Source organism: Capricornis sumatraensis, chromosome 10 (genome assembly GCF_032405125.1).
Source record: "Capricornis sumatraensis isolate serow.1 chromosome 10, serow.2, whole genome shotgun sequence".
Taxonomy (NCBI): Eukaryota; Metazoa; Chordata; class Mammalia; order Artiodactyla; family Bovidae; genus Capricornis; species Capricornis sumatraensis.
This window is the reverse complement of record NC_091078.1, coordinates 89,953,432-89,966,988: the sequence shown is the minus strand read 5'-3', so window position 1 is coordinate 89,966,988 and position 13,557 is coordinate 89,953,432. Positions and strand designations below refer to the sequence as shown.

At 37.1% G+C, this 13,557-nt stretch overlaps 1 protein-coding gene across 6 annotated transcripts in view; it reads right to left on the bottom strand.

The window, feature by feature from the left end:
- TASOR (transcription activation suppressor) overlaps nucleotides 1–12,873 on the bottom strand; it is a 51,731-nt gene extending 38,858 nt beyond the window's left edge. For all 6 annotated transcript variants that reach the window (XM_068982781.1, XM_068982782.1, XM_068982783.1 and 3 more), the window contains exons 1-6: nucleotides 12,549–12,873; nucleotides 4,446–4,591; nucleotides 2,292–2,384; nucleotides 1,433–1,505; nucleotides 835–926; nucleotides 216–377 (exon numbers count right to left, since the gene is read on the bottom strand). In XM_068982781.1, the coding sequence (XP_068838882.1) occupies nucleotides 216–377; nucleotides 835–926; nucleotides 1,433–1,505; nucleotides 2,292–2,384; nucleotides 4,446–4,591; nucleotides 12,549–12,873 (891 nt within the window). The remainder of the gene's footprint in view (nucleotides 1–215; nucleotides 378–834; nucleotides 927–1,432; nucleotides 1,506–2,291; nucleotides 2,385–4,445; nucleotides 4,592–12,548) is intronic.
- Nucleotides 12,874–13,557: the final 684 nt, after the last annotated feature.

Below are 13,557 nucleotides of genomic sequence, written 5' to 3'. Positions count from 1 at the left end.
GGCTAAGGAATCTGACTATCACCCTGAGGAGGACCACTGTATGTTTCCAAGCTGTCTTGGAAACACTGAACAAACAGCAGTGCGAATCACTGAACGATGGCAGTGCTAAGTCTAGACTAGAGTGGTGGCAGAGGGAACTGAAAGGGAGATATTTTAAAGTATTTAGTGACAAACTGATATGAGGTCATAACACTAAAGTGGATCCAGGCACCTACCTGAGTAAGCTCATAGGCTCTGTAAGCCAGAAGTGATGTAATTCTATTAACATTCTTCGACACATGACATTCATGCTTTGGTGTTGGGTCCGAAGCACTTTTATTTAATACAGATTCTGAACTTTTTACACCCATGGGGTCATATACGCTCTTTATTTTACCCTAAAATAGAGAACATCTTTCACGCCCATCAAAACTTTATCATTGACTGTATGACATTAATATGATAGTGTACCTCTGAATACAGATCACTTATAAGTTTTTTTCTTTAATACTTGGTAATAAAGTAATAGCCAAAACTTTTTACTAATATCAAAGCAGTAAGAAAGTTACCCTGCTCCAGAAAAAAGTTTTGAATTTGTTTAATACAAGGAAATAAAAACTTTCTTCACAACACTCTTCACTTGCTTAAGTGATATTATCAACATATTTCCCTCTTTCATTCTTTTCGTTGGAAAGGAAAGCTAACTTTAAGGTTCAGTAATTCAGATTAAAGACGGCAAACTTCTCTCAAAAGTATCTTATATACCAAACACAAGCAAGTACTGGCTTTTAATCAAACTTATACTCCAAATCAAATGTTATCTTTGATATATTGAAATATAAAAGTCATAATTACCTTCATTATTTTAAAAATAACCACATCACCCACTACCCCAGCTTCCAAAGGATTAGCTTGTAGTAAATCAGCATACCTAGAAAGATAGACACCTAGTAAAGAGACAAATGAAAGAATTATTAAGACACAAATATAAAAAGTCCAAATGCTTAACCTAAGTATTACAATTATATAATACTCTAAGAGATAAAATTATGAGATATTTTAAGATTATAATAAGAGATAAAGAGATAATTACAACAGATAAAAGGTATCACATGGTAAAAAAAAAAATGTAGTGACTGTAAAGATAGCTGATATTGAACCAAAGCAAAAATAAAACCAGAAAAAACATTAAACTAATCAGATTTCTCAGTATCACTAGGACTAGACTAAGACATTGAAAGAAAAAAAGATAACCCTGGTTCAGTTGGAAGTATGCAAAATCAGAAACAAAGGATAAAACTGGTTTTACACTGCAGAACCTGAAACTAGTCTCTCTTTCTGGGAACATGACAAAGCATACATGAATTTAACTTTTAGGACTGCAGCAAAACTAGATAATATACTTTAAAGGGCAATTTAGGAGTAGGTATATGGAAAAAGAACAAAAGATTACCCATGGAAGGATTGCCAAGAATTGTTATTTTGGACTGGCCCACCTGTAGTCCTTTTTCACATATGCTCTGAACCTAAATAAACAAAACATGTCATCATGCAGTCACATTACATTAAAAATGTGAAAAGATAGTCTATAAACTCGTTTTAAGTAAAATCCAAGCTTCTAAATTATATTTTACATTAGAGAAATTATATATGCTAGTTTACTCATAACAACTAAATATCAATGTAAAACTGGTTTACATTTCCAATGTAACCATAGTTGAAATCTATTTTTTGTTTATGCCAAGTCAGACAGATACTCAGAATTCACGACATTCCTAATATATAAACATTCCCTTTTAGGGAGAATTAGAATTGGCAAAATATTTGAGAGACAGTAACTCCATCTAAACATCAAAGGAGAAAAAATAGTTCTCAGCACATATAATCAGCAATATAGAAGATAATCTACTTTTTTTGGTCTTTATTTTTAATAAGAGGATAATTGCTTTACAATATAGTGTTAGTTTCTGCCATACATCATGATGAATAAACCACAGGTATACATATGTCCCCTCCCTTTCAAATCTCCCTCCCACCTCCCACCTGATAATCTACTTTAATAAAAGGAAAAGTATTTATTATCAAGCACATTCGGGAGGGGGGCGGAATAGCTCTGATCAAAGAAAAAAATGAACATATCTGAAAAACAAATCACAAAGCAATGAAATACTTTGCATTACTAAATCACTTTTTCCATTTATATATCAACAAATTGTTAGTTTATAAAAATCAAGTGTACTGAATAACTGTAAATTTAGTAACCTACAATGCAAACATTTTCCAATTATTTTTTATAAAATGAGTTCACTTACTTTATACCGATCAACCATCAGAAATGCATAGGATTCTGAAAGTTCTTTATCTAAACGACCATCAAACTTCAGTTCTCTTCGCTTTTCTGTAAACTAAATGAAATTAAATCTGTAACAATGCCTTAGCACATGCCTATGTTGTTCAAGTGAAGAGTTTCAGGAATTTTATTTCTCAGTAATTCCAGATCAGCACTTCCTTGGTGGTCCAGTCATTAGGACTCTGCACTTCCACTGCTGGGCACCCAATTATGATCCCTGGTCCGGGAACCAAGATCCCACAAGCTGTGACGCACAGCAAAAAAATGTCAAACCTACCAAAATGGAAATTATCTTTTCTCTCCCTGAAATTTCTGCACTTCATTTTTTCATTATAATTGGCTCTTTAGCCTTAAAATATAGTCAAATAAGCCTGTAGTGCTGAACAATTTTAACTAAAATTCTATTAAAATCTTACCACACTTTTTTTAAAAGTTGCAATGGTTCTTCAATGCTGCCACGGGCTTTTTCTCGTTGTGGCGAGCAGGGGCTACTCTCCTAGAGGAACTTCTCACTGCAGTGGCTTCTCCTGTCGCAGAGCACAGGCTCTAGGGCACTCAGGCTTCAGGAGCTGTGGCTCTCCAGCTCTAGAGCAGCTCCACAGTTGTGGCACATGGGTTTAGCTGCCTCATGGCATGTATGATCCTTCTGTACAAGGGATCGAACCTGTGTCCCTCTGCACTGGCAGGCTGATTCTTAACGACTGGACCACCAGAAGTCCCTCCCATAGATTTTTAAGTTCATATTTTGATTATCTTTGGATTTCTTGTTTTATCTGACATGGTGCATAGCATATAGTTGTTGTTTTCATTGCTGAGTGGTGTCTGATTCTTTGTGACTACATGGACTGTAGTCCGCCAGGCTTCTCTGTCCATGGAATTTCCCAGGCAAGAATACTGGAGAGGGCTGCCATTTCCTTCTCCAGGGGATCTTCTTGACCCAGGGGTCGAACAGACGTTTCCTTCATTAACATGTAGATTATTTAACACTGAGCCACCAAGGATGACCCATTGCATATAGTAGGTGGCTTAATAAATCTTTGTTTAATGACCAACTTCTAGACTATAAACTCAATTAGAACAAGCAAACATGTTTCATTTCTTTGCAACTCAGTGCCAAGTACATAAGCCATGCTCCATACCCGTAAGAGTGACTTGATCTAAGTACATCTGAACTGTAAGTCACCCTGAACTGCTAGCATTCACTGTTAGACACACATAGATATGCAGCCTGTATCTAACAGATTGACATGCAATATTCAGGCTATTATTGATCTTCAATAATATAATGAAGTTTTAGACTAAATTGTCATATAAATTAACAAATAATCCCTATCATACCATGAAACCACATCAAACTACCAAGGTTTTAATTTTCTCTGGGAGCCAGTAACATTTAGCTACTTTAGGGATCCTTTCAAAGTTAAATACTGATAGCACTGGATTAACCAATTTTAAAAGTACAAAATTAACAGCATTTCCTGTACATCAGAAAGCAGTATACACATCAAATGTTTCCAAACATGCCATTTGTATTAACTCCAAGATTATTATGGCTTTTCCTAAACCAAAACTCAAACAGTATTCTAATTTGTACATGAAACTTTAATTCACTATCTAAAAGGCTCAAATACTTCCCTTTGTTCTCACTTTCTCACTAAGAATTTCTACTAATGATATTAAATTAAATTCAATTACCTGGCAATAATTAAGGGAAAAATTAAACATATCCTAAAAATAAATGCACATTTTATTTCATTAACCTTGGAACTTAAGACACAACACACTCTTTGAGATTGCACTTAACATGTGCCTGAAAGATCAAAAAGCCTTCTGATGAATTTATAATGAAGCCATTAAACAGTAAGTTATCACTATGCTTAAGATTCATTTTTAGTAAAAGAAGTTATTTTATACAATAACACATTAATTTAACACAGAGATAAATGCAGTGCAATATCAACAGTGTTTAGGGGAAAAAACACGTCATTTAAACCTGTTTTTCCCTTTCATAATCTGGCTTTCCTAAGAACTTCAGCTTTTTTTAAAAAGGTAAAACAAATACCAGGCTATTAACTGGCTCTGAAGAATCTTACAAAAGACACAATCTAAAACATACCTCCTTTTCCAAAAGTTCGTTATGTATCAAGCAAGCACGCCTGTAGTTAAAATTTGCTACTGAAGTTGGTTCAAGGTAAGATGAGTGGAGAATATTTAAAACATCTTCAAATTCCCGAGAGCCTGGAGTTAATGGCTGAAAAAGTGCTAAAATGAAAAACAGTTTTAATTTTAAAATTCCATCTTAAAAGTAGTTTCTTATATTTTTGTGGCTTTTATTTAACTTATAAATATAGTGAAAAAAATTATCAGGGCTATCTTATTTTGTGAAGTGCAAAAGACAGTTAATTGAAGAAAAAGTCTAGCTGCCTATTACTTGGATGTTTTGTGACATGTAAAAGAAATACTGATTAATTCATTGAAGAAAAAAACTCTATAGGAATGAGCATCTGGCATCACACATGCAGAAAAGGAAGTTATAATTTGGCAAAACGTAGCAGATGCTACACTAGGCAACCTGAACTACTTAAAAGACGCCTGTTTTATATTATTCCTAAGAAGCTGTGCATAAACTCAAATTAACTCAACTCTTAGTTTATGTTACACTTAAGTAGTATGTCTAGGACCATTTATTTCAGCAAATTAAATGCTTACGCCATAAGTAAAAGCATAAAAACACTTAAGCCATTTAGGTGTCTATAGAATAAAATTATTCTATCTGGTTTTTAAAGCTAACGTTAGCATAACATGTTGCATCCATTAGCTTCTTGTATTACCAACATCAAGAGGGAGGATATTTACTATGAAAACTTGGTGAAATGGAAAGATGTGGGACTTTGGAGTCAAACCTGGACACAAATATCAGCTCTAGTATTTACTCTCACTTATTTGTGAGAGACCCCAAGCAAACCAACTTAACCAAGTAAGCTCATTACTTTCTTCAGTAAAAAGGAGAACTCGAGCTATCCTAATAACCACTACAATGCCATACACCCATATAAGACAACACTTGGAAAAGCTCTAAGCACAGCATCTGGTGCAAAGTAAGATGGTTAAGTTTTTACTCCCCACTTGGCCAACTACTACACACTCCTTTTAACTTTAAAAAATACTTAAATATTCAATCTGTTCTTTAATCAGGAGCCTAATAACCTCAAATTTCCACCTTGTGGATGAAATAATGTGACTTATAAACTTCAAACATCAAGTGTACATATATATATACATTTTCCCAAAACCCAAAATAACCACTTTCATTGTTATTCACAGATGTTATATGCTGTAACCTTAATTTCTTTCAAGACACTACTTATAAAGAATCAATAAATGTCAATCAAAATACCTTTAGGCCACTACTGGAAACAGTGTTCCACTTGTACTAAAGAGTAACTGTTTCTACTGTATTCTCTATTCACTTATTAAGCCTTAAAGGACATAATGTCAAAGGATATATCCATTCATTTACCAAACAATGTATATATTACAAAAGTTTCTGTAAAAGCAGTAGCTTTCAATGAGAGAATGTGTGCAGAACAAATGATTCCTAGTACTTCAGAATTACACACTAAAGAAGTGACGGGTGGGTATAAAATCAACATTACTTATAATAATGCAACAAAGACACCAGGAGTAAACAGTGGGGGCTGGGGGGGACAACACTCAAAAAGAACTATTACATACAAAACTGTCCTATAATCAAATTTATAGCAGATGGATATACTCAATAATCTGTTCATTGCAAGCTCCATTAGAGAAAGAACTATAACTGCCTTGTTCATTCCCTTTACTTGGGGCACTGGCCCCAAGTTGAATGAATGAGTAAGTGAGTTAAAAAAAAAAAGAAAATAAAATTTGTCAAGATTATTTCTTATACTAAATACAAATATGTTCTAAACTACCAAAATATCATTGTTGTCATTGTAAATTAGGTCTCACAAATTGAACAATTCAGTGATTTATAAAGCATAATGAAAGCTCAAAAAATGGCAAGAAATCCATCCTCTCAATTCAAATCTGTTTTACAGAATGTTGTAGAAGAAAATGTTTTATCTTTGCGTCTATCCCCAATTAAACTGGAAAAACTTGTGAGGGAAAACAGCATGTGAGTTTTTATAGGCTTTCACATCCAAAATAACCCAAGCATGATTTTTAAAGATGGATTTTATACATGATTGATTATGTTTCTAAACTAACAAGTGCCTTCAGGTATCTAAAAATGTGACAAAAAGAAGTATCAAGTGGCTTTAAATTTCTATGATATTTTACTAATCTACATAAAATTATTTTTTTAGTTAGATATTACAACACTATTTCCACCATCAATCTAACCAAAAGCGAAAGATATCAGTTAAACCATAAAAATGTATATAGAAATTAACTCTCAAATCACTCTTAAAAGTACTTAACATTTGCTTCATTCCAAAGCAATGTCCTAGAGTCACCTCAAATGTACTCAAATAGTCTGCCAATGTGAAAACACTTGTGAATTTTTTTTTTTTAAATAGAAAAAGGTGCAAGATTTCAGGTCTAACAAAAAATACTTATATCCTAAGTATTTCAAATATCTCAACTGGCTTTTGTAGTTAGGCTAGAGTTATAATTTCTAATTTTTATTCCCAATTATCACTTTCTAGGAGAATAAAATTTTTCTGTTAACTATTTTTAAAGATTTCAAGTCAATGTGCTAGTAATGGTAGTTCAGAAATATAAAATGTCCTGAAAGAACATTCCCTGGTGGTCTATTTGTCCTTAATAACCACTGAAGCATGTATATGATCAACACATCCTTGTCAATTCTTTTAAAGAAAACACAGATGTCATAGTATCATCATCTGAGGCAATAATAAATCTATGACTACCCAAATGGGAAACAGAACATTTTACATATTAATCACCCATTTCACATAAGGAAGTCAGTATCCCATATAATATTCTCCAGATTCTGACAATTTTTGAGTCTAACCATTAACGACTCATTATTCCTTTTCAAGTATGTACTAATGGCTTTATATACATTATCTCATTTAATCACCAAAACCACCCTATGAAGTTCAATATGGCTATTTCACAAATGAAACTGAGCTAACACTTAACTTGGCCCAAGGTTAATATATGAATAGGGTAGGTGGAATTCAAAATAGTCTCCCTAGCTGCAAACCTGTATCCTGAATTGTAAGTAAAAGAAAAGATGTAAATGGGTATATAAAAGGTGAAACCAATCATTCCAAGAGGTGGAAAAACAGAATTATTTCTTTATTTAGATCAAGAAATTGTATTAGCTATATGGATATTAGCTATAAGAAAAAAAGAATTTGATATCTAGCATGTTCTTTCTACCCTCTTTTGTCTACTTTAAAATCTTATTTCTTAATATTTTTCCCATTTAATGCATGTAACAGGGTCAAAAGCCATAACTAACACCCTTTTTTTGGTTTATAAAGGTTAACTAACAGCAGTCATAATTCTTGTAGACATTAAGGAATACATAATTTTGCTCATATGCAGGCTTTCCAACAAATCTGTTATCAGAAAGATAAGTTACTGAGTTGACTTCTGATATTAACAAGGTTTCTCTACTGACAAAACAGATTATGAATGTGTTTCATCATTTCTTTTCCCCTCCCTTCTGGCCACACCACATGGCATGCAGGATCTTAACTTCCCAACCAGGAATTGAACCTGTGCCCCCTGCAGTGGATGCAGTGTCTTAAGCACTGAATCACCAGGGAAGTCCCTTTTATAGATGTGTTTTTATGGGATTCAAAGCAAGAGTTAGAAAGGTACTTGGAGATATAGAAGTCAAATAAGGAAATTGATTGTACCATCAAATCAGAACTAGAATATTTTATATTACTTGCAACATACAAAACATATTAAACATACTAAGAATTCAATGTTAAATTTAACTGAACAGACATAAAATTAAGATCAAATAGCTTTGTTCCTCAGCCAAAGAAACATTTTTCCTCAACTACTTTTATTAACTTATTTAGTATCAATGCCAATCTTTGTGTTTGTATTAAGATTATGTGAATGTAAAAAAAATATATATATAGATATATACACACACCTAAGTGTAAAAACAAGCTAAACTTTTAAAATAAGATGGACCAATATTACAAAAATATACCAATGGAAAATATAAAATATTCATTTCAACTTACAGTAATTCATGGAAGAAAAGGAAATAAGAGTAGGCTGGCAATCACATTGGTCTGCAATTCTCTCTGAATCCATCTCTGATGCCTACTAATGACTAAAATACAATGAATATCCATTTGTTCCTCACAACATTTTAAAAGTCACTTTTCTCCAGTCTATTACTACAGACATAATACTGTACGAATGGATGATTCATCTCTAAATCACAATTGACACACTAAGTGTAGAATTAAGAATGAACATTCTAGAATTCCAGAGGTAAGAAACATGAAACTTGACCTTTTTGGACTGGGGAATATGTCAGAGTTTACCTCCATTACTTAGAATTTGTACGCTCCTATCAAATGTTTTATGTGGATGACTGAATTCTGCCTATACTTTACGGCTCGGATTTACTTCTACCTATGGAAACCTATGGTACTTGGAACCAAGTCATTCATATAAAACGTAAAAACATCATGCAAATTTCCTTAAGACACTTAATCCCAAAGTCTTCAAAAACATAATTCCAAATTTTGGGGGAAAAGATGGGGATTTGGGAGAAGAACTGGTCATTAATTCTCCTAAACTAGACCAGTATGGACACAAATGCATGAGATCATTTAGTTTGTGATGCACCTGCAAGAGATGCAGGCGCATGAGCGCAGCTAATCTTGTTCCCTACATAAAGCACTAACCAATAAACATTTTCCAGAAAGTCAATCATCACTACGTCACTTCCCAAGAACTTTGAACAGAAAAATTATGTCAATTACTGATTTTGAGGACTTACACTACTAGATTCTAGAGTAAAAGAAGGCAACAGTGAAACACTCACTGAGGAAATGCAATTCCACAATTTGGTAAAATGTTAACAGTGCCTCCTTACAGTGCACAGAGTAGCCTGTCCAGTAAGTAAAAAGAATTAACAAATAATCAAAGAGTAAAATTTTACTCTAGTCAACAGATCATTTATCTGTCAGTACTGATTACATGTATTAATTTTATAATGAACATAATTTGTCAATCTGAAAATTTCCCAGGATGAAGACATACTAAACATCACTGAATTTAATAGTTGTTAATTTAAAAAAAAACCCATAATTTTTCTATAATGAAAAAGAAATAAGTATTTTATGCCTAGGTTCAAACTCCAACTCCACCTTTTACTAGCTGTGTGACCTTGGGCAAGTTATTTACCTCAGTAGTTCACTTTACTCATCCGTAAAATGGGAATAGCACTTACCACATAGGATTACTTAGATTTAATTAACACATATAAACTGCTTAGAACAGCGCCTACAACTTACTAAGCACTATGAAGTGTTTGCATTATTATCACTTAATTAGAATGGCAGTATTTTGGATGTTCTCCTACTGTGATGACCGAGAAAAGGCAAGTTCTACTTACAAAAGTTTATCTTTAAGCTACCAAGAATACAAGTCCTAATCTTTTTTACTGGAAAAGCAGTCACAAGCAAAGTCCTGCCATATTAAAATACGAATGCAACAGAATCCTTGATACAGAAAAGTTCAAGAAGAGGTATACAGGGACTTCCCTGGTGGTCCAGTGGCTAAAACTACAGGCTCCCAATGCTGGGGGCCTGGGTTCGATTCCTGGTCAGGGAAATAGATCTCACATGCTGCAACTAAGAGTTCACATGCTACAACTAAGAGCTGCCACAGCCAAACAGATAAATAAATATTTTAAAAATTTTTTAAAAAAGAAGAGGTATCTCATGTTCATGATAAAAGACCCAGATGACCAGCATGAACACCTAGCCACATTCTATACATAAGTGTTACCTTTCAAGTCTTCCAAGAGGGTATTATTTGGGGATCAAGTGGGAAACTAGCAGAACCTGCTGCACTGTTTCTGATAAAGCTGTTTTTTTTAGTGAAAAGTTGAATTTTTCTATGAAATTCCATCACCAAGTATTAACTCCCTTCATGTTGGGCAGGATGAAGTCCACAATGGTAAAACTTATTTAAGTTTTAAAAGCTCTATTTAAATTGCTATTGCACTATTTGAACAGCTGCTGCTCAGTGTAAAACTATTTACGTAAGTTAAAAATTATTCATTTTCATTAAACATGAAAAAAGTTTATGTTATATTTTCCTTACCAAAACCTTCCAGAGAGGAGAAAGGTAACAGCCTCTGCCTCTAAGTGAAAATGGAAAATACCAATTTTCCCCAAGGGAGCATGAGACTCTGGGGAGAAAATGAGGTTTTATACTTCTTAATTCCTCAAGTATATCTTTTAGTGTGTTCCAATGAAATCTATTTTAGAGCAGCCTCTGGACATATTTAAAAAAAAAAACCATACACACACTAGCCAACAGTTCCTAGTGCCATCCCACATTTCAAACAGAACAGGGGTTTTAGGCCAATTTTCTGGTCCTATGAGAAGTTAAAATGAGGTACATCGTGCCTTATGTTTTGGTTAAAACTTTTTAGAAAATGGACTGCAACACTGATATCAAGCTAAAAAAAAATTTAAAAAGGAAAAAGTTCAAGCTGCTATTTCAACGTTACAATCAAGAGCCCATCTAAATCTACTCTTAACCTATTCTCTACCAATTTATAATTTAGGCTGAAATATAATTTTCCTCATATTGACTATACATCTTAACTAAATAAACCAAAAGAATTGATGGATCCTGACCCTTAAAGAATCCTCTTGAACCCTGACATCTATTACATTAACTCAAAAGATATTTCTAGAAACAGTCCTCATGCTAGCGGACTTAACTTCATCTTTCTCAGCCTGGTTTCTCACACCAAGAATTCCCTTGGCGTTCTCATCCAAACAGAAATTAACAACTTGACTTTTTCGTCCGTATCTTACTGACAAAAGGCTATCAATTTCAGTTGTGCAAATGTAGCGGTTGTGCACGTGCAGAGAGGAAGCACATGCTTCATTCAAGATTCTCTTTACCAAGACTCAAGCTACAAATAAAACACGTTTCCTACAAATAAGAAAATTCCTATTACTTTTCAAAGTAAATCTGAAAAACGGAACCACGCACTAAAACAGGAAAAAAAAAAAAACAACCCTGCTTTAAATTGACTAAATCCAGGCAGAGCACCCCAAATCACTGGATGGTCAAAAATTGTATTCTAAAAACAGAAAATGGTAATTTCCTCGATGAGAAAGGTGTCACAATATGGCATAAAATTTTAGAAACGTAATGCTGTTAATACGTTGTTAATGTAACTTCCCATTTTTGTTCCACGAACCAGACTGGATCTCTCAAAAATTTTTTTCCTTAAGTTCTCTCATTTGCAAAATCAAGTCGGTGACTCTTGGGCAAAAGATCTCTGTTTTTTTCATAGGGAAATTACTGCACCAAGAACCTACCTTCCCCATCTTTTCAGATACAACAAAAAACAAACTAAGGCTTGGATTTAAAAAGAGCCCTATCTAGCGCTTCAAAAGCAGGGCGGGGGACAAAAAAACTACATGGAAATGAAGTGTGATGGAAAAAGGCAGTGTGCATGAATCACATCTAACGGAGATTTCTAAACAAGGGAAGACGCTGACATCGATCAAATTTCAAGTAGACATAGAGCTGAAGAATTTCCACAGGGAGAAGCACTTGTGGTCCTCGCAATGCAATGGCCTTGGAGAAAGCCCCAGAATCCATGGCCAGGGGTTATTTCCACATTGAGACGTCTCAGAAGCATCTTTAGAGGAGGACACATCAGCTTCTCTGCCTTCAGGGGCTGGGAAGGAGGGGCGCCGAGCACCATCTTTCCTCTCTGGGAGCTGCAGCCTTACGGACAAGCTTCGAAACAGCTACTTCCAACTTCCACGGGGAGAGGGGGAGCAGGGAGCGTGATTCCACCGCTTTCCTCTCGCACCAAGCGCAGCAGCTGGGCGGCCGAGGCTGAGGGGAGAGGCGGCTGGCGCTGCATGCGTGTTTACGTGTCTCGGATGGGTGTGGGAAGGAGACAGAGAGGTTCTAATGAAAAGATGGAGGGGAGAGAGAAAGAGGGGTTGGGAAAGAGGGGAAGCACCACCTTTCTTTTCTCTGCTCTTCCTGGGGATCTGAAAACTCCTCCTAATGGGTCTTTCGGGCTCTTCGGGGCCTTTGGGCAGTGCAGCCGCGCCCGCCTCAGAGGAGTCCTGAGGCTGCTCGTGGCAGAGGCTCGGGGCGGCCTCGGAAGCCGCGGTCTCCTCAGGCCCGGCGCCGCCGCCGGGCTCCGCGATGCTGAGGCCGCCGCCATTTTGTGGGGAGGACTCAAGCTCCGGAAGCGTCTGCTTCATCTCGTCGTCTCCGCCGCCGCCACTTTCCCAGTTCGCGTCCGTCGGCGGAGAGACCTCCGCCTCCGCAGCAGTCGCCATCTCGCCGGCGTGAGGAGCTCCGGGAAGCTTCGGCCGACAAGGTCGACGGGGGTGGGGGGAAGGGGCGGCAGGCCGGCCTCGCCGCCAAGCTGCTCTCAGCCCACCGACCCCCTTCCCCCCGTGGCCGCGGGCCGCTATCCCCGCCCAGCAGCCTCTCGGGGGCCCTAAAGCGGGCGCCCCAACCGTGCCTCCCGGCCCCGGGAGCCGCTCCTCGCTCGGGCAGTTCTTCAGCCGGCCCCCGCCACTCAACGTGCTGGCGTCGGGGCCTGGAGGGGGCGGGGCCATCACGGAGCGCTCCGCCAATGAAGACGCGGCGCCCGCCTCCGCGGGTGCGGATAGACGGCGCCAGCGGGCGGAGTCTCGGAGCGCCGGAGCCCGCCAAAAGGGGCAACCGCAACGCCCGACGAGTACCTCGACGCCGCTCCCGGCTGCGGGTTAGGTGGGTCTCATGGCGAGCTGCGAGATCCCGGAGCGCGTTCGGCCAGTGCTGCAGGCGAGGGAGGCGTGCTGTGCCAAGTCCTGGGAACGCAGGCGTCGCCTCTTTCCGGGCAAGATTACCTCTCTTCTCCGCGCACGACTTGCATCGGCCAGAACCGAATAGAGGCAGTGGTTGTGGGATGATTCCGGCTTTGTGAAATATTTGCATGCATATATAAAGGCTTGAAGTGGTGATATGATAGTGAC